A 23,191-nucleotide genomic window follows, 5' to 3' on the forward strand; every position below is an offset into this window, starting at 1 on the left:
TCATTCATGGAAACTTTTTCAGTAATCATGAACAATCTGATAAGGAAGTTGTTTTTCCTCACCAGCTGTAGGCAAAAGTGTAAAGCTGATATTCACTATTCCAGCGTTGATGAAATTCTTCCTGATAGTGGTGAAGAAAACTAGAAAAGGTCTAACGAAATGTTTTAAATCATTCAAAAAAGTCATAGAAAAGTTCTCATAGATAAATATCCATGTTGTTGGAAACAAAAATAGCCATTCAATAGATTCCTGCAAATGTACCATTTGTTGATTAAAACTTATTGCCTTTACCATGTATTTGTCTCTCTCGGGTATCAAGCTGCAAAATCTACCTCATTCTGATTAAAAGTAACACTGCAGGCAACAAAAAGATAGGATTGAGCAATGTACCTGACATCTTTTCTGTCATCGCAACAACTTTCATTACTTCATCAGCAGAATTATAGAGTTCAGTGGACACCTGCTGATGCAGGTATGCATTGATATTGTGTTGTGCTAAAATCACCACCCAATCATGTCAATCCAATGTGCTGCAAGACGTTTGATGAATTATCAATTTTGCTGGGCCAATGCGCTGTCAGTTTTGCCCAGGTAAATGTTTATAGAAGTGAACATGACTATTGCTGCTGAATTTTATAACCATACAAAGAAATGAAATCAGTCTGGTTTTGTATAAATGGAAATGAATACCAGTACATACAGGTGACTACTCACATTCAAAGATGTCTATGTCAAACAATATGTAGCACAGATGTTCTTTTTGATGAGTTTTGACACTCAATATTTGTAAAAGTGTCAAAGCAAGTGTTTATGATGCAAGTTTACTGGTTGTCCTCATGGTACACTAATAGCCACATGTTTGACATGAAAGTGTTTGTTTTATGCAAATGTGTACATACAAAATCGCATGGTCAGCCAAATCGACCTACATTTATTTCTATGGATCTGCAACACATTTTGTTTTAAAAATTAGAGAAAATTTTGATGACATTTGTTACATTATCAATACTCTATCCACTCACAAGTGGCTGACTATTTTAATTTGATAACTCGGTATACTGTTTATAGTTTTAGCACCAGTTTTACATTTCCTATCATTTTGATCTTGAAGTGGTCGTACAATGTTCAGTATTGTTCATCATATAAATCAACTCGGACAAGCAGGCAACAGCAATGAGCAGTGCACTGTGCCCACTTGATAAAACTTCCTACTGTCACAGGATTACAACCAGAATTCATGTTCAAACTTTTGACCTCAGTTTGGGCTTGGCGTGGTTAATAGATAACCGTGCAGTATATAATCATTGTTCATTAATAATCACTGTATTTTACTGGGACTTTGTACATGTACTGCAAATTAATGCCATTAAATAATGCCAGTCTATACAAGCTGCAAATTTATCTTTGGATTACCAAGCACAAAAACTGTGTGATAAATACTCAGCAAGTGTCAGCTCATCCAAAATCAAAGATTCATTAAAATTTAATGTAAATGTATTCAAATTGTTGATCACAACTGTTTGAAATTATGCAAAATTTGTATTCAATGAGAATTATCATATTATTTAAACTAATGCTTACAGTTAACGTATGGACATAAAAGCATACTTGAAATAGATTTTAATTGTGAAGGACAATCGTACATCAGCCGCTGCAATTTGTTTCATTTGTATTATCTCTGGCCTTACTGATGCATCCCCAGAGAATGCTGTGTGGGTAGGTTGACCTTTGACATGAATTAGTCACACTAGATGTCGTTGCAAGGTTTACCAGGTTATTGTAGTACTGTGATGTCTTCAAGTAAACAAGAACTTGACCTTCAGGAAATCCATATGGGATCTGCAGCACATTCAAGTGATGTTCACATTGCTTGTTTCCATGGCAACAACATCACCTTGTATCCTCATGCCTGTAACCGTGGGAAGAGTGTTGATACGCAGCAGTTGGAGGAGCAGTGTATTGGATCTTTTGATATCTTCTCTGAAATGCCTTCCAAGTCATCTTAAAGGCCCCTTTCCTCGCATCTTAAGAAACCTCAGGGTTTATAACATGAATAGCGTAACTATGGAGATATAGCCGCATCTCAAACACCTTGTCGTGAGTGAAGGAAAACAAGTCATTTGTGAAGCAATCTATTTAATGAACAAAGAGCCTAGCTATAAAAGAAAGCACCAAAGAGTATTGACGTAGTTGTCCCTACAAACAGTAATGAAGAGCCAGCTTACGGATATCTTTTTATTGAGAGAATGCTGACAAAGTATGATAGTAAATCACAGCATAGGAGAGATATGACGTATGTCATCTTTTTATATCAAACAGAAATTTCTAACCTGCTGAGTGGATTTCATTGCCCACGGCAATGCTGTGTAATTTTACAACTTTTATCTCGTGTTTTTGTCAATTTTTGTGAAAGATTCTCATCACAAATTATGTTATAGTTTTAATAATCATGTTAGTAAGGCACATGTACATGTATCTTCTGATGGACTGGAGTTATTTTTGATGACATACCCAATGTTGGATATTTAAATTGGAGTAAATACAGGTTTTAGTATGGTAGATTTACATGTAGTACAGATGAATTTGTAAGAATGGATCTGTATATTCAAACAAAGCTGCCCCGTTTTTTTTTGTGATAAAATAATTGTTACTTTGCCCATCCCTCTCAAGATAAATGGTGCTTCCCTTAATTTAGAAATTGTGAACTGTCAACTTTCAGTTGAAAAATAAATTTTTCAAACAGAAAAAAAAATCTTTATTGTTATTTGATATCTTTTAATGTCAAATTTTTAGAGTCCTGTTTCTCATTGACATGTATGTTGTTCATTGACTGAGCATCTTCATGAACTGTATATAGCCATCTCTGTATTTGACCTTGTACTGTTATTACGTCAATAACCAAATGCTTATGCATAAAGTCTTCATCACTGCAAGGAATATGACGTATTGGGTAGAAGAATTCATGTAGCATTCTAATAGGGCATTCCTTTCTCAGAGCTAGACGGCAAATTGAAATTTTCACAGAATGCCCGACATGCCATCACAGCGTTTATCCAGAAGACCACTTGAAAAAGTTTATTTTCAGGATGAAATGTAACTGCTCAAACTGACATCTTATTGACAGAATGGCATTCCAAGGTTCTTGAAGAATATATGAAATTTTCAGAGGACGTTTTAGAGTGTTATGTTTAGATGTTCATGTAGTTATCAATAAAACTGTTGCTACTGCCCTCACAGTTGTAATATTTCTTCAGATATCTACCTGATAAACTGTAATGTTTCCTGTGCCTAGGGAAATTGTCTGAGCTCAAAATTAACGGTGTGGTAAAGTTATATAATATATATAAATGTATTATTTTTTCTATAGGCTTTTTGATACTGGCATGTTTTAGTCAGTGCTTTTATAAATCATTAGATAATCAAATTTAACGTACCATACACATTTATCTTCTAAAATGTTCCGGATGGTAAATTTGACCTTCAAGCGCATTTATATGAATTGAGTGCACACAGCCTTGAGTAATCTGCATTAATTCCTAGAGTTCCATAAATTTTAGTAAAAATGAGTTGGGAATCATAACTTAACTAAAGGCATAAAAAGAATATTTCCTGATTATACTCTGGCTAGGAATTAATCCAAAATCCTTGACACATCTGAACACTCTCAGCACGTTATTCCTTTGACTGCTCTACAATATAGCCTAGGGAAGGATTTTACTTTTACTTTATCTGTCTGATGGAGATTTATGTGACTGTAGAAATTTTGTTGCAGTAATGACTGGATTAGGATGTGAAAGGGATTTACAAGGGTTTAGAAACTGTACAATGGACTCAGCAAGAGGCCAACATCTCTGATGAAAAGAGTAGACCACGTAGAAGATTTCTGTGTGTATCATGATAGAATAGCTACATGTACTTTTACAGTGTGCCAAATCGTGCATATGCCGTGCACTGACATATTTTGACAGTCCCAGGTTTGTAAGGATTTCGCGTGTTTTCAGCAACTCTTCTTCAACAACATTTCTTGCAAATACGTCACGGATATCTGTACAGATATCTAGTTGATCCCTGTCCAACCAATAAGAAATATGAGTGCTGAATATCTACATGCATAATAATGCAATCTATAATATTATGCATGCATACCGCAACAGTAAATAATATTGCCATTTTTCCCTGTACAGTGTTTTCATTAGAGGCGGTAAATTATATCACAAGTTCCCAATTTCCTATGTTCTCTTTGGCATTTATTGTAAGCACAATCATCATAGGAGATTAGCAGAAATATTTCTGTTGTCACCATGTCATGTACTGTACCTGTGTTTTCCAAACTTCATCAAAAAAGATTATCTGTATATATTGATGCATTATTAATATATTATTGTCGATTGGCAATTACTGACAGACCAATATCAAGGGTCCCATTTGCCTGTATCTTACCCGTTGTTCAGCTAGCATTGTACAAAATCACAATGTTGCTATGAAGTTTACCGTGTTATGATCCTTGTTTTTGCTTTGTTTTTTCATCATTTCACGGGCAATAATCCCTTGTCATTATTCTGATCTCCACCACATGTCAGATAAATAAGTACTGGCATATGCTGGAATCAATTATACCTTTATTCCACTGACACATTTATGGACAGCATGTACTGAGCTCTATTCCAGTAAACTGAATCATGCCTTTCGAGAGTGTATTCATTTTTCCTGCCAACATCAAAAATAAAAGTAAACACTGTGTGTGCTGTGCAAAGTATTAATGTCATGCAAATTATCAGAAACTTGAATGAACTTTCAAGATTACACAGTTTTTTACATTTTTTACCCATTCCTTTCGTTTGGTCCTCCCTAGCTTTGGAATATTTCATGATCTTTCATTTCATTTCATACAGTGTATCTGATTCTGTGTCCATGATGTGTACGATGAATAAGGTCGGTACCTAGTTCTGTAATCACAATCTTCCCAAATTCCTCTGTTTAAGGAATAGGGATAATCTTTTACTTTACTTGTAATTACAAGTCTTAATTATCATGAGTTTTGTAGTAGGTTAGGCCTAAGGTAATGCTGTTTCTGAGCATATATTTTGATTTGTTTCCCCCTCAAGTCCCAGCAGTTCCACGCTGAGAGGTGATCCCTTTCACTTGGCAGCCTCAACCATCCATCTTGATTGCCTTTGGCACACCTGAGGCTGAATCCATTGTTGGCAAAATGCTTGCCTAAAAGATCAGATATTAGGCAAGCAAAACTCCAAACAGCCGTTCCTTTTCTTTTGATCTACATGTCCAGAAGTCCCAGAGTGATGAGTGGAAGCTAATCTGTTGAGTGAGTGGTTTGCCAAGTCCTGTCCCATTTGTCAAATAGCTTGTTTTGAGACGTTCCCTTCAGGTGTGTAGGAGGGGGCTACATCCCTTGTTATTGTCAACATTCCTGGTCACCTTGATGAATTAAACAGTGGCAAAGTATGGGAGGATCTTTGATTTGGAGACAGATGCCAGTCTTGCCTGCAGATAATGGCTTCACTTTCCTGAGTCTATGGGTGTAATCTAATTCACATGCAGGTGCTGCAGAAATGGACAAAACAAAGTTGCCAGACTTGAGATGTGTCTGATTTGATTGTACTCTCAAGACATTGTACAGATGTTAATGTAATCAGTGTTCCATTATGGGCAAAGACAACTAACAGCAAATTTAAAAACCAAAATGCCATCCTGAAAGCTATTGTGGAGAGGTACTTAAATGGGCAATTTTTGAGATAGTGTAATTTGCTACTTCTCATGGTAAAGCGTAGTTGGTAACTTTGCTTCAATTATCGAGAATTGTACTACAAAAACTCTCTAATCATATACACTTGGCACTCAAACCCTTAGCAAACAGCACATTGTACTGTTATATAGCATTTAAAATCCTATTTTGTTTGAAAAAGATAAACACATGCCAAACTTTAGGTCTAGTTAAGTGTTTATGTTTCATCAACATTTGCTGTACCCATAATGCATCAGTATTCTACCAATGGGAATGCGCAGCATGTTGACTTTATCCCTTATGTCATAACCATGTGACGTGAATTTGCCTATTCGAGAATCACAAGATCACCCTATGGAAATTAGTTATTGTTAAATCTCTAAATTCCAGTATCTAGCCCTCCTTTCTAAACTGAAAAAAGTTGTTTTAATTAAACACTAGCAACTTATTAGCCACAACCAAGGGCTTGATATGAGAATTTTGATGAAGAAAATAAACTGTAAGTGTTCAGTTCAAGAATAAAAATAATTGGAGGATTTGATTTCATTTATGGAGGAATTTATTAATAAACACCGAACAGGCAAATGGTGTGGATAAATCTACTTTCAAGTGTAATATTATCATAGCCATAGCGGTTGTATTTGGTCAGTATTCTATGTGGATAGGTATTTTTTCATACTCAGTGAATTCACTGAATGAGAACATGATACATAGAAAAAGTTGACAAGATTAAGAAAAGTGGGCTCATGCTAAGCCATATTACAATTTAACATTAATTAACACAGAGGGTATGTTTTGACTTATTAATATGGAAGGTACCTGAAGACTTGCACAAAACACAAAAATTGAAATTTCAGTGTTTTCTACAATAGGGCTGTACCAAAGTCATTGCTGATTTGTTGTGAAAACTAAATTTAAAAGACAGTCATCACCGTCATCACATTGATTACAACTCTGAATTGACATTTTACAGTCATGCAGATAGAATATTAAGATAATGCTATACAGTACATGTATATCATTAGGTGCTGGTAATCTATCATATTACTGTTGGATATTATAAAAGACAATAACTCAGTGATTGACATTTACGTAGATAAGACAAACCAGGCAATAATCCTGTGGTGAATGTTTATTCAGACAATTTCAGAAAGTTAATTTGTCAGTCACTCTACACGACATTTCTATGAGAAAAGATAGCTGCAGTGATGAAGCCATATGTTGTAATAAGGCATAACAATCTGTCTGGAAAGGTCATGCATCTTCCGTATGGAGTACGGTTTCAACCATTTGTTGTACTTTTGTTATGTTCATGTTATTTATAACTATGCAGCAATGCACATGTGCAGATGTAATAGAAGCCGGCCTCTGATGGAACAATAGGGAAGTTATTTTTTGTACACTTACGACAGCTCGACTTTAATATATTTAGACACAGTTGTTATTCGCGATTCACGTACATTTATGTTGAAATCCAGCTGTTTATGAAGATTTGTTATCATTCACCATCTAGACAATAGCCATTTACGAGTGAAATATCTGAATGTTGTTGATCATATACCATCCATGTAGATGCACATTACATTGTCATGCCGGACAAAATATACGTAGTTCACCTTCAGTTTCGATTGCAATTTACCATTGCCTATATTCATACCAAATTGTGGTTTGTTAGAGCCGGTAGCCAATAGCTTGTTTGAACAGTTTAATGTGTCTGGTAGATATAACCAGAGGCATCAGTACTGTCGCTATACATTCTCTCTCTGATTAAGGTTGAATTTTGTATATTGTCAACCTCACATACCCGGTAGTGTGTTTTACAGTTCTTTCCAACACAACTTTTCACCTCTCAAATAATACTGAAAAAATATTTATAACTTAATTCAACCTCAGAGCCAGTGACTTTGACACGTACTAAGTTTGATATTGTTCTCATGAAATGACGTTCACCATCCTTGTACAGATATTATGCCAGCATCATCACCGATGTGATATTTTTAAGCATTTGTAGCCATTAATATTCATCCTAATCTGCATGTAGAAAGGTCAGGAGGGGTTAGCGATGGGCGTCATATGGACGTTCAGCACCCTTATGTTATTGTTGTTATGAATTTAAATATAAAAAAAAAGTGTTGCTAGCGGTATCATCGGCATCATGAAGGCGTTGTCTGGCTATTAAGCTGAGTGTGAAATTTTTATGTCAAAGTTGTGACTGTGGATACGGGGAGAATCCCACAATGGATGCGGTATCATCTTTGAAAAAGTTCCTGTGGGACAGGATTGTTTCTGGCCAGCAGATTTTGAAACATGCCAAGGATGTTTCCAAAGCGGTGTTTTCCAAGCTGAAACAACTGGTCTATCGGGTATGTACCAGTTACATGTATATCGAGAGCTCAACCTAGATCTGGAAAGCACATACTGTACACCTGTAGTGTACTCTACAAAATCTCACAGTCAAAAGACATCTTTCACTACCAACACAGGGCTTTCTTATGAAATTTCTTCTATGTTATGACATAGAAGAACAGTCACTTTAATATACCTGTGGTGTCAATTGATGAAAACTTTGTACTCGTATACACATTTTATAATTGGAGTGCAGAGAAAACTTGTAAGCAATAATTTGTGAATTACAATTTACATAGAGAAATTAGACTTGCAGTTTTACTTGATTGACGTCACACAAAAATTTGAAATGGTACATTTTGCTGGTATATGAAATGGTGGTTGTGAGCTTTGCGATCCGCTAATGTATTTATGGACAAAAATTTGATTGGGATGTGGACAGCTACTACATGTAACTCAGTTAAACACTTCATCTGGCCTCTTGATCCAATTACGTTCTGATGGCGTTCACAAACTGAATAACAGTTTATTCATACTTTGAGTATTTTTCTCGGTGTGATTATCAAGTGAATGAGAATTATCCCCAGAGTGTTGCATATAATATGGTTGTTATCCAAAGTCTGTTACATTTATGAGCCAAAATCAACTCATGCTGATATGGGCAGATCGTCCATGTAGCCGACACGAACACGAAGTGTCTGTTACCGGCTACCGAAAACTATGAAAAATGGTAAAGAATGAGCTACAAAATCACTATCAGTTGTAAGTTGCAGGTAGAATAAGTCTGTGTCTTTGTATAAAATACTATAAAAATAGTAGAAAGTGAACAACCAGCTGAAAGTTAGTTGAGGAGACCTTAACTGCATATCATTTGCATCTAATTGTCGGCTACATGGACTGTGTGCCCTGATATGAAGATCTCATGATGACTTGATTTTGGATATAGGAACAGTAAAAAGTATCTATTTGTATTCAGGTCAGGTAGAACCAGGACTTTAAAAATCTATTGAACAAGTGTTCTTGTCGTGAACACCTGTTAAATCTGATGGCTCGGGAACACAGGTATGATTCATAGAAAGCCATTCTGCTTCGGTGATTGCACAACAAACATTGTGAAAGGGGCTTCACTATCTATTACATTGTTTAAAGCCTGATTTCTTTGTAGAGATATACATTACAGTGTTTTTATACAAGGACAAACAGGCTTAATCACTGGCACTAAATGCCAGAATTCTGGAAAAAAAGAGATGTGAAATTGGTCAATATCACTCAATATCACCCTCATCAGTGTTTCACTGATGACAACAGATGTTCTGAATGCCCACTGATGATGTCATAGCGCAATAGATTGTATGGGGGCGGTGTCTGGAAATGTCAAAGGTCCTTTAGTCTGGAGCATTTGTACCGGTATGTACAGTAAAAGTGTAATCTGGCAAGATAGATAGGAAGGAGAACATGACTTCTTTGCCCCAGTAACTTCATGAAAAATTATATATATATATATATATATATATATATATATATATATATATATATATATATATATATATATATATATATATATATATATATATATATATATATATATATATATATATAAAATGGAAATTCATGTGTTGGTAGCTGATTACTATCAATGACTAAAATTTAGTGATGAGGTCAAGTTCAATTGATATAGATATATGTGTGTGTGTATGTGTGTGTGTGTGGGTGGGGGTGTGTGTATATGTTGATTGGATATTGGCAAGATAGATCATTAAATGTCAATTACTTTTCTTGTTATATCAGCTACAATCAGAAAACCCTTGAGAGCAATCTGGATACATTTTACGCAAATGGCCCATGTAAGTAGGCTTTGAATGAGAAATTTATGTATAGCCCATCAAAAGTGGTAATAATCGGAGTTGTATCAAATGTCTTACACATAAAATATTGTAGATAAGACTTAATGTAAACACCAGAGAGAAAATAAATCACTCAGGTACTGATCTGTAATGACTAGATTTCTGAACTGATGTGGTGCAAAAGTTGGACACAGTCTGTAGTATTACACAAAGTTGCAACTTCGCATTAGATGAAGTGTATCCTGATCATACTGTATACAAACAGTTTGAGTCAATGGACTACAGTATTACACGATGAATCTCGAGGTTACCATACAAAATGTATGCTAACCAATCAAAACTTTATCAATTTCTGGCCTGCCTGGCCTAACAAGGTCACCTTGACACAATTTGCAAGCTAAATATATCATGGTCAACTTTGACAAGCTGACACTTCTACATGTATTTCTGTGGTGAAAGTTTTGAATCCACATTATACAATGGATGGAAAATATGTACTTTTTACCTGATAAGGAAACTGATATATGACTTTCCCCTTGAGGGCTGACGTGACATTTACAATGAATGGGTTAGAGATTCTTCAACTGAACTGTATGGGCAATAAAATAGTTGACTGTTGTTGACAAGTCATAAATGATGTTCAATTATGAACTCTATTCCACTGCCATAGTAATGAACAGTGTACAGACTGTGTTCTCTGTATGCCAAGTTCATGTCCCAGTTAATCAGGAGAGTTCTTTGTGGCTTCAGTAAACTATTGGTGTCACATGTAATGTTTGCTGACACAAAGAAATTTGAAGGAATTCCTAAATCGAGTCTAAGATTTCAGAAATCCTAGCTGAAGGTTAAACTGAACATATTCCATAGTCATGAACTGTCTGCTGCATGCAAATGTGTGCACTCGAAAACCCTTCAACAATTCAGAACCATTTTAAAATTTGACAAATTTTAAAATTTGAAAAAATCCGTCATTTTGGGGATATTTAATCAACCTACAAAAATTGCAGGACAGCAGAGCTTCCCTGTTTCAGTCATAGGCTTGTGGCTATCTAAATTTTTGTACAATAGTGGTAACTTTCAGGATGCACAGTGCATGTACACCCTGGCAGCTGTGATCCAACCCGCACCCACTGTATATGTTTGTACGCGTGTACGGTCGTGAAATTTGATGACTGTTGAATTGGATTGTTGCTATAATAAAAGTACATCCTGTATTTAATTAATTATGAAATGCATCCACCATCAGCCTATTACATTATTTACCATTGCGGCTCTTTGGAGATGAAAACATTTCCATAGTAGTGCTACAATATTGTGTTGACAAGCACACTCCACACCTATTGTAAGGTGTATACATACCGATTTTAGCCGGCAAGACATAGATATTTGTTGTCAAAAGGATTTTCATAATTTGGTTACCGTGGCTGCAGATGACATACATTGCTAATGTGCTTGTAGAAATGTTCCACTCTCTATCTTTTGTACGAGACATGATGATAAACGAACATGTTCACTCGCCCAGAAATAACTGTGTATTTTTTACCAATCAAGAGATCCATTGACTTAATTATAAAACATTCCTGTATAGTGATTAAAATGTCAGAATTACTTCGTTTGCTTTGACAAAAAGTAATTAACTCGTTATGCAGGTTTTACATGTATTTGTGTCTTATTTTTTCATGACGAATACAAGCTCCGAGTCATGGTACAGCAGTTTGATTGCCTGTACTGAATGATACATTACTCTCTGTTTCCAATAATTGATTTCACTTCATTTACATGTACCGTACATATCCCAGTTTGGTAAAAAAAATTGCGGTGTTTAGAAGGAAAACTACCAAACTTACATGTATTAGTCATGTACGTGGCTCTAAAACTTTTTCGTTGCTTTGGTGAACAGAGTCCATATAAAGATGGAATTTTGAAATATAGCTGGAGACTAGTTGAAGTTCCATTCTGAGCAGGTTGAACTCCAAGATGAAAACTGTGCATCATTCAATGTTTGCTTCTATTGTATGTTTGCATGTCGCAATCTGGCCCATCCTTTGCTAATTTCTGGCCCATTTATCTGTGTACAAAGTATCGACGCCATAAACACCAACTTTCCAGAAACTGCAGCAGACCATATTGATAGTTTAATGGCATGAGGCTTAAGGCATGACATTCATGAAGCATTAAACATAGGCGCTAATAGCTATATAATGTGTAACCTTTCGTGACCTGCCATTTGGAATCACCGAGTACAGTTCATGGTAGACTCATTAGAGAATCCTTTTGTCTTTATTTGTACCAGTAAATAAGGATATTTGGGGCGGAAGACACGGATGTGAGTTGGTAGTCCAGAATGTAGTTACAATTCTCAAAGTGAAACACTGCAAACCAGATGTAGCATCAACAGTAGCGGTAGATGCTAGTCTTGTTTCAATTGTTTCCGACATGTTAGAATCCGTTGAGTCAATTATGGTGGAGGAAATATGAGATAATATGTTTATCGGAAGAAGTATTTTTATGAGCACAAGTGCAGACGTCATGTCGGGTATTTCATGTAACGGTCGGGTAGTCCATGGTGATAGCTTTCTGGTACATGTCTATGCATATTCATGGAGATCTTTGCTTTATACGGAACAGTTATCAGTAGTTTTAGGCTGAGGATGACATTTAAGGCCTGACGACCAACATTCGTCTGTCAGGACAAACAAGCATCACAAATACAGAATGGCTGGACTCTATTTAGATCAGGCTTCCGTGTTCATCACAGAATGGCCTGAAGGTGTCAATGACACGCTCACCTATGGGTTACAAGATACATTTTAATGCTTACTTGAATGACACGCTATTACAAACCTCATCCTGTCTCACCTGTGAAAGTCTATAAACTGTACATTTGTAACCTACAGTCGTTCTGAGCAAGTTTTAAAACAGTTAAACTGTCCAATTTCACAACTAGTGAAATCGCACAAAATCCCTTGATAAATCAAAAGGTAAAATTTTTACTGTAGTGTCAGTGTAAAAAAAAACATGTTTGGCTTTTTGATAGAAGCACTTCGCTGTAAAATAGTCTGTACACAACGTGTGGTTTAGTATAAAGTGTTCTCATTCAGAATTCACCCCATACAAGGCTGTTAGTGCAACAAAATATTAATGGGAATTACTTTGCTGTAAATAAGTCTGTTGACAATGTGTCATGTAGTACAATTGTTCTCATTTAGAATCAGCACCATACGAGACTGCTAGAGCAGCGAACATTGTGGTTCAGTTGAAAATTACTGGTACTGTGTAGGTGTGTGCTGTATCATAGTTTCTGGATAGAGTTTGTCTCAGTACATATTGCAATTTTGTCATTCCATGGGTGAAATACTATAAACACCCAAATACCGGATGTGTAAAAATGGATTGAGGCATTTTATGTTAACTACGTTATCCAGATTCACCGAGTCAGCTGAGCTATTTTTGAACAATAGTGGATAAACAACGTCAGTGCTGCGTGGGTCATTGAAAGTCCATTCGCTTCAACACTGAGGAAGTCATAAACATTCAAGGACCCAGTTTCTATTTCTGAATATTTTGCTCTATTTTAATGGCTTACGAATGAAAAGGATATCAGGACACTGGTATAATTTACAAATTTATAAAAATAACCTTTATTTTGAAGAAAGAGTGTTGGAGTAGGGTGGTGCTGCAGTTTTATGATTTCTGTATCTGTATATAATATAATGGTATTAGACTGGCTAGATGAAAGCAAATACTAGTAGTTACTGAGTTCCTGTACATTTACCATAAAAACAGTCAGTTTTCATCAAGGCAATGTCTGCATTGTTGTCAAATATGTAGAGGTATGTGTGTATTAATATGTAATAGAAAAACGTTTTGTGTTATTATTTTGTAGTCCTTCATCTTTAATAATTATAACAGAGAAGTACATCGTGTATCTATCCCTCCTCTATTTAGAACATTGGAGCCCCCCAAGCTTATACCAAATACCGGTACATGTATAGTGTAAGCTTTTGTTGTGCAGTGCAGAGAAGCCAAATAACATGTGATTTGTCACTTGTAACTTGTCATGATTTGCCACCTGTGAATGTGGTGTAATCTCAATGATTACAGAATACTTGTACACATTGGTTGTACTGCACATGCTTTATTGAAATCAGCAAAACTCATTACTAATCCCAAACAGCATCATCCTCAAGAACATCACATAGATATACAGGGGTTTCTTACTGTGAGTGTAACTTTTGCCTTATTCTCAGCTCACCAGGGGTTCTCAATGGCTTAGCTGAGTATGTTTTGTACATTCTAGTTAATAGCTGCACAGTATTATCAGCCCATCTATTCTGCCACTACAAGTACCAGATATTGTATGAACACCGGTAGATGATCAATCTTCTTGCAGAATGGGCACAGTGAAATCATGATGGATGTTGTTTACAGAATGGAAGTATTAGTGCAGTTCTGTAAAAGTGAATGATAGGTACATGATGACAGATCTCTCAGCCTCTAATGAGCAGATCATCTTCCATCCCATGTATTATTTCAATCGTTGTCATCATCATCATCATCATCATCATCATCATCATCATCATCATTACTGAATGCCACTTTCACTCTCAGCATCAATGTGATTGAGACTCAGAGATAAGATTTGGGGAACAAAATCAGTGTAGTGGAGACTAGAGATGATGCTGCTTGTTGCATGAACTGTGCCAAGATATAGTTCCAGCCTGGAGGTGCGTTTTTGAGTTTGCCGGTGATAGAAGGTTGTCAGGGGCGTGAGTAACATGTAGTTCCTTGTTGATAGGACCTATCACTTTGATGTACCCTACAACCCCAGGTATTGATTCTTGAGATCAGATAGTACAGTTGTATGTGTTCTCACCAGTTGTAAATTATGACTATCTCTCCTGTGGGTTACACTATCAAATGTTTAAAGTAACATAGGAGACTCCTTGCATTGCTGATTTTAAGGTAGTATGGGCCTCAAAAGTGAGACATAAAAACTTTTGCTGCAGCTTTCCGAAATGAAACTTTCAACCATGCTCTTACCAAATCAACAATAAAAATCAGGGGTCACTGTGCAAATTTTGGAACTCGAGAAACAAATATGATAAACATTTTGCGACATTTGAAATTCAAAATGGCCACCACTCCTGTGTTAACTCTATGGGGGAAAATTAAATTTTTGGAGTTTAGAAAAAACTAAGACGGTAAAATTTTTCTTTCTCCAAGAGCTTTAAAATGAGCCCCCACAAGTGGTAGATCAGAAAAGAATTGCAGAAATTTGACAGTCCGACAATCTGTCCCCTAGGCGACACAACCATTGAACTGCTGTCAGATTATTGGTTTTCATCTCATGCAATTTAAACGATATAAAATGAAAGCAGTAAGCGTAGCTGTAAAAGAATTAAAATTAGGAAAACCTATGGGTAGAAACTGTCAAAGGCTTGCAAACTCAATGCTGTCAAATTTTGAATAGTGATAACGATGGTATACATGCAAAAACACACAACAGGTTTGGTAGTCTGTGGTTATGGTGTGATTGTGTGGTTTATCATCAACATTGTTAAGCTGTTAACTTTTGCAGCAGATACAGAAGCAGAATCATGGGCATGAATCAGAGCGTTCCATCGCTGATAATCAGTCCTAGCTTCCCTCAAAATTGAACTGACAGCTTTTCTTCTTTTGAGAAATGTAAAAGACATCTTCTTTGATCTGAGAAATGTAAGATCTGTGAAAATTGAGTGTGTTTCATCAGTCAATCAATGCAAGGGTTTGATATATTGACACTGGAGAGAGTCAAATCTTTGTCACGAGTGCAAAGTAACAAGGTGTCAGTGCAATTTCTGTCTTTCCAGTCCTAACACTTGCTGATGCTCATTAGTAATAGAAATAATCTGCCTCTGGCCAAACACTATGGCAGGTTCTTTGACTAAAACTTGCCTTGAGGTGGTTTATATGAGGGTTTGCTTAATGATTCTAATTCTGCCACTGAATGAACTTCCAGTACAGGTGATTATTGTGACAGCTCCCAATGTACAGTGTAGCCAGCGTTATACATGTACACATTTTGCTGCGATGAGTCAATTTAAGTTACTCACATGTATTATATTTCTGACACATGAATTGAGTCGTAGTTATGTTAAGGATAATAGACTGGTCTGCAATTAAAGTTACAGTGTGTATTTCTCCAATGATCTTTGAAGTTTGTTGTCATGAGGAGAAGTGGATTTTTGAGAGGATGACATCATCACTACTGGATGAATGGGGTGAAATTTGAGTTTGCACACTCCATAGTGTCAACAAATTAATGGTTTGAATTGACAACTTCTCGTCAATTGAAAGAATCTTATGTGTGTGTAGATCAAGTGCTTTTAATCCAGCAAATGTGTACAGTAGGATAGTGCTGTAAATGCAATGTTACTGTAACTGTCTCATCATTAATAAGACTTTTCTTGTTTAGTAAGGTTCTCAATGAAATATTCAATACTTATAATGTGTAGGTTGTCAGAGCACAGCTTCGATTCTCAATAGTATAAATATGTGATTTCTCAAGCGTATATCTATGGTCCTGGAAAACGAAAGTCTTAAAGTGTGCTCATCAGTTGTTCTGAAATACCTTATTTGAAAAGAAAGAGTAGATGTGAAGAGTCCAAATAAAGATGACATCAACACAAATTTACTGTATATAATTCAAATAATTCCTGTGAGTAATTTCCTACATGACAAAACATGCCAAAAACTAAGAATTGTTGATTTTCCTCAAATAACATATATGCAGAGAACACAGGACTGGCTGTAGCCTCTCGTGCCTTGTATTTCAAGCATCACAGGGATTTGGACAGCCACTACCGGTAGTGCAATGGAAAAGGTAGTGTTGGTGCAGGCTTGATACACTTGTAGCAGAGTTTCCAATTGTAAAACGCGAGAGGGCAAGGCAATCATTCTGAATATTACAATCATAAAGTTTACAAAATGTAAGAGAAAACAGTACAAGTAATGTCAACAGTCTTTGAACACCCTTCTTGCATTACATTTTTCAAAATGACATACTACAAACTCCACTTCGCAAATGTAGAACAATCATAAACGTGGAAAATGCCACATTTCGTCTCATGCATTCTACAATGCATGTTAAAATAATTTGTTGTTGAATTGTAAGATTCCATCCCCACTTGCAAGGTAACAGCAATGTTATGACAACCACCTATGTGAGTTTCTAAAAACATAACAAAAGTTGTTACACATGACAAAAAACAATGCCATGCAAGGACAATATCTTACATAATGTCATAACAGTGTGTACCGCTTTACATGAAAGGCTGTTGGCTTCAAATTGTTGTTTGGACTGAAGGTCTTTGCTCTCCATACTGGTCAGGAGGAAACCTGATCTCAGGAACAGGCGAACAAGGAGTACATGGTGTCAAGAAAGCAGATGTGATGATGTAAGATACATATATGACTGAATTACTGGTCAATGTCATTGCCACAGTCAGTACATGTATGTCTGTACTATGAAATTGAGAGGCTTTCTGCCAGTGGATTGATGTTGGTCTGTGAAGTGGATGAGAGGAAACAAGCAGGGTAATTAACATGGTTGTACGACTACAGCGTGACATCTACTGTTTTGCAGAAAAACCGACCACCAGCCAATAACATTTAATATCATATGGCAAGTCTCACTGTTGTGGCAGACGTTACGGTTTGGTCAGAGAATATCTGACATTCCGATGCATAGAGCTGGTTATGGGTTACTGATACTCCGCTTGGGAAACGGACTCCCTATCACTGCAGACAAGCAGTGAGTCTGAGACAGCGTCATCTGCTGTACAACGCTGGGGATGTAAACACTCATTCAGCTTGAGGCTGTGTTTATCACGGGACAAAGCCAATTTGGTGATCAACTTGGCTGAGAAACTCTTCGGCAACTTTGAGTTCATCCATGGTACTGTTGTTATACCAAAGTGTTTGATGTGTACCGTGCTGAATTTCACTGGAATTCATTTTCTACTCATCTGCTGATAACTTTTTGGGGTGACATTCTCGCTGTCCTGGCTGATGCATGAGAGTATTTGTTGTTGTAGCAAATCTTCAAGGACCTGCTAACACTGCTGCTGTCTGTCTGGTAAAAAGCTAGCCAACTTTCACTTTTCTTCACAAGTAAGTACACAGACGTTCTACCCTGCCAAGAGTGTTTTACCAGCTCTCATAATGTGCTATGTCTAGCATGCTGTGCATTCTGGTATAGGTTAACTTTCTTCAGTGCCCAATTGTAATTTGGTTGGGGATGATGGTACAAAAGTACGGCAATTCCAAAGTTTGTAAATTTCAGAACTCTGTGAGTGTAAACAGATATGATATTATTGTGCTATTTCAAAGCATTATACGGGACACACTTCAACTGAGATTTGTCCAGAAAAATGAGTACTCATACCCTGTGAATGAATGTATCTTTAGAGCTGAGGAAAACCACAGAATTGCTTGTTTTCTGTTTGAAAAGCAAACAGACTCTTTTTATCACAGGTTTATTACCATGTGGGCTGTGAATGAACTGAAGTTTTGTCACATTCTGCAGGATGGAAATAGCAGGCAAAATGTGTTCAAATAGGCCATATGCAGTGCATATCCTGTGAACAGATTTCAAGTCTGAGATGGTTAGAAACATTTTCGTAGAAACGAAAGACCAATTTAAAATGAAAAGCTTGAGTTTCGATGGGCTTCTGACACGAAATTGCTTTACGTGCAATATCTTGCGTTCAAAGACAGAAATTTAGACTGGGTGTGTCCAATTTATCACATGATGTCCCTTGGACGCATTGTTGTACACTGACAACATTGTGCAATACTGGGTGTATCTTGGACCGTGATGAAAATCCAGTATATTTTAAACTGTTTAGATAAACATTGTATAGTTTGTGGCTTGGCACCAACTGGATTTATATATAATCTAGGCACAATTGTACAAACACATGCTAACCATTCCCTGGCACAATCTGCCAGGGTTCTAAGTAGTTCTCTTTATCTACAACTTACAAGGGATATGTATATACATACATGTTGTGTAGCCTTTATGCTGTATCTTTCTTTCTCAGTGGTTAAACTTCCCATCAGATATATAACTTCACAAAACTTTGAAGTAAAGGTTCATCCTAAGAACTAGACATAAGTATCATATAGTATTCAGTCAACCACTGTTTCCAGAGTGGGGATTATCACTTAGATACGGTCTCCATAGCAACTGTTCCCATGGCTACCAAACCAATCCATATCACTCTCATCTTTGTGGAGTGATTTCACATTCAAAGACATAATGTTATCTGCATCATTTGCTTCCTGAGAATGCCATGCAATGCTAGATGTGTGCACATGTACAAATATGAACAAGAGATTGGTGGCAACAAAGAAACCAGCTGCGAACCCTGTTATCTAAATGTGTGAAATGTGACGTCAACCTGGAAGATAGTGTACAAAAATTTCCCCGGTTGCACTTACTCCACGTTTCATTGAATAGAGAAATTGCAATATTTCAGAACTCACCTTTCAATAGTAAAAGATGTGTAGAGGAAGAGCTATGCCTTTGTAGTACAAATACCAGAGCATCTTAATTGATTGGTTTCTTCTGACTTTTGTTAACAAAAATGTGCATTCTCAAATGGAGGTGTGAAAAGAAAAAGTCAAAATACTGCTTTGGTGTACTTCAATCAAGGTATTGAATCTGAGTTAACATAAAAGTACCATACTCGTGTTTGAAATTATTCAATTTCACTATACATGTATCTAGATGTGTAGTTGAGTATTTCTGTGTTTATAGAAACATTCCTTCACACACTTCAGATAAATCCTAGTGTAATTCTGGTGATTACTTTCATCTAAAGACATGTTGCGTTTGCCGCGTAAATGTCAATGATGTGAAATGAAAACATGTGGCAAAGTAACAAAATTGTGTCGGAGAAAATCAAGATGGATGAAATCTTTATGGTGTATCTCCAAATTTGTGACTAGTCTGTTGAGCAAATTCTCTATCCATGTAAATTTGAAATTTTTTTTGGAAAGAAGGAAAAAATGACAAAAAAGGAATTTCAATTGAAGCTTTTTCGGGGGATAACACAAAGAAAGAGTTGTGTTTTCGCTGATAAATAGTTTTGAAATTTGCCATGACAGTATGTAATATGAAATCCTACTGGCGATATCTACATATATTCATCACTGCTCAGGTGATGGGAACCATATGACAGGCTTGTATGGCTTACATCTAGTCTGTAAATCATCACATATCTTTTATTAATCCATTCAGCTTTTTATTCAGAAAAAGATTCACTCCTCTGAAATAAATTGATAAGTAGATATATAGACTGTGTCAGAGCTTTATCAGATGTGACTGGCCTGACATAATAGATAGCTTGGATGAATTGAAAGAATCATCAAAATCCACTCAGTTCTGTGTACCACAACTGACTCACACACAGGACAAACACATCTATGTTTTCTGAGCAGCTGTTGCATGTATGTATGCCAGAAAGCCTTTGTTGAATGGATTTTAGCTCAGTGTAAAATTTCGTGACAGTGTGTAAAGTGTATGACACTAGGAGAGCAACCAGTCTCATCATGGGAGCCTGCTATATTAAGATATTTCGAAAGGTACGGGTGTGGTTTCTATAATTGCTCTATCGAAGATTATCGGATCATGAGATGAGTCTATATATTGCTTCATCATGTATTTGGTTTGTTGGGGTATCTCAACGGTTTCATACACCACAGAACATGACATATTGTAGTGACCTGTACAGAGTGAGATACTATTAGTTGGGGTTTTGCATCACAACGTTTGTCTGGAGGAGTTTGTTTCAGAGAAAAACATCCCTAACACACAATGTAATTGTTCAGTTTATAGCTCAGCATGGACACTACACAATTCCTTCCATTGTCTGCAGAGTCTCTGGTGCAAGTGGTTTTTGTGTTGGCGTGACCTTCCTGCTGAAACCCTTTATGCAACCATCTATTGACTTCTGTCTTTCTGTAACATAACATATCAGTGTTGTTCCACCCCATGCTGTATTGGAACAGTTTGAGTTTGCTTCTGTACCACATTTCCTCATTTACAGGTACTAGGCCTATAACACACCACTGAATATCTCACCACCAAATCTTAGAACATGTAGAATCATATTGTTTTCTGTGTCAAACTCTGATGTCAATAGAGCAAACAGACAGAAGGGGTTGAAATCAAATATTACACCCATTTCTGTGACATACAAGTTCAATTTTGACAAGTTTGAATAATAAGGTCATGCCAGATCATAGCTGTGAAAGGGAAGATAATACTCCTCACATGTATCTACAGCTCAAATTGACTCATTTGGATTGTTGAATTGTATCAAATCATAGTGATGCACCTGAACTGTGGAGAACAGTTTCATCAAAGCATTTTTCAATAGAGAAAGGATTCAAAGATAGCTATTTAAAAGGAAGAAGTTAAGGTACAAAGTCTATCATACATCTTTCATACTCTGATCAACATTGACCAAGGTTTACTGTATCTGTTGCAGTTGACTTCTAAGTCTTCCATACAATATACCTATTTCTAAACACTAATGACGTCCTTTCTCATCAAATTATTATGTCAGTGATTTGAGTCAGACAATAGGGCTTCTATTTTATTACTGTTCAAAGAAACCCCGCTGAGTCACATTGGAAATTGGGGTTTGATGTGTTGGTCCTTGTCATACTGTGGTCGCTATGACAGCATGCACTGAAATTTACCCATCCAACATTGGACTGAAAAGTGCACTGATGGTAGAATAAAACTCAACATACATTTAGCATTTTGGAGTTCTTTGCTACATGTGACCTACTTAATGCGCGATGTCTACTTTGCCCTCTAACCTGATATGCCATTGACGCATGACGTCTCTTGGTGACGTGTGTATATTTACCAGTAGAAATTACCATAAAGTCTTCAATGTCATGTCAATGTGAAGTACCCCAGGGCATTTTTGTACAGGATACTGATGTGTATCATGACAATGAAACTGTATCAATATGACTTCTAAAGAATATCCTGCTTTTGCATCTTGTCTGTTTCTGAGGATATATTTTGCTGTTGTTAGTACCATTTCATAAAAGCTAGACGTAATCATTTGCGAAATGTGAATAGTTCTATTAAATGTACTGTAATAATGTTTCATATGTGACCATTGTGTCACAGATGTGATCTCTACAAGAGCTTTTAAGTCACAGTATTTTGAATCACATTTGTAACATCTCTTGGTATATAAAAGTAATAATTTGACCAGTTTTTTCAAAAGTAATATGTACTGATCAATTTTTTTTTTCTGTTTTGTCTTCCGCCATATCCAGCCCCCTGACTACTGGGTGAATGTACGCAGTCTTGAAAACCTCAGTGATGGAGGAATCTTAGATCCCGACGATCAAGTGTATGACGTAGCAGATGATAGAGAGAAGGTAAGAAGAAGTACAAGAGAGGTCGAATGAATGTCACGGCCATGTTGTTTGTCTCCACTGAAACAGATAAGAGTTGTAAATTTTGATATTATTTTCATGATTTTGTTCTGCGAAACACATTTTAACAGTTTTCTGAAATATGTCAAAACGTGGAGAATTAGCCGTGCCAACACAATATTTTGTGTAACTGTGTGCAATGTTGTTGTTGACAAATAAATATAAGTGTAGACTAAAATTCAGTTGTCAACATATATACAAAGTTTTGTAGAAGTTGAACACGTAGCGTGTCAACTTGAATTTAGAAGTACGGAAAGAAATAAGATTTTATAGACATAACAAAATTACTGGAAATCAAAAGTTACAGTTAATGGAACTTTAATGGCTGTATAAATTATAACATATGGAACAGTCATGGCTTGCTGCACAGAGGGCATCAATATCATTACTCACTCCTTGATTACTCTGGAGGCTATGGAACAACTAATCTTGATTGGTTAGAATATTACTTGTTACATGATACTGGGGACTAAGCCATGTCATTAGTTGCTGTAATAATTCAGGGATCACTTGATATCAGTGAGAAATGGGCGTGATTTCCAATCGTGGCAAGGTACACGAAAGCCGATGTACTTGTCGAGTTTCTGTGTGAATTACGGTTCCATCGCTGGACTGTTATGTATGTACCTAGACCCGGCTAGTAGTTTAGTTATTGCAGTGTGCTGAATGTCTTTATTCTAAGATCATTTTCTGTGCCTGAATTGCAACTTCCTTAATAAATCAACTGTATCACTTGACAACCAGT

The 23,191-nt window shown here is 36.4% G+C and overlaps 1 protein-coding gene across 7 annotated transcripts in view; it reads left to right on the top strand.

Moving 5' to 3' along the window:
- Nucleotides 1-23,191, top strand: part of LOC139140265 (partitioning defective 3 homolog) — a 95,422-nt gene that overhangs the window by 14,477 nt on the left and 57,754 nt on the right. For 3 of the 7 annotated variants that reach the window (XM_070709395.1, XM_070709403.1, XM_070709399.1), the window contains exons 1-2: nt 7,871-8,106; nt 22,285-22,389. In XM_070709395.1, the coding sequence (XP_070565496.1) occupies nt 7,981-8,106; nt 22,285-22,389 (231 nt within the window). In that variant the 5' untranslated portion in view covers nt 7,871-7,980. Of the gene's footprint in view, nt 1-7,870; nt 8,107-17,480; nt 18,088-22,284; nt 22,390-23,191 lie in introns of those variants that run through there. The other 4 variants (XM_070709398.1, XM_070709404.1, XM_070709396.1 and 1 more) reach the window with 3 other exon arrangements.

This window comes from Ptychodera flava, chromosome 9, assembly GCF_041260155.1.
Source record: "Ptychodera flava strain L36383 chromosome 9, AS_Pfla_20210202, whole genome shotgun sequence".
Taxonomy (NCBI): Eukaryota; Metazoa; Hemichordata; class Enteropneusta; family Ptychoderidae; genus Ptychodera; species Ptychodera flava.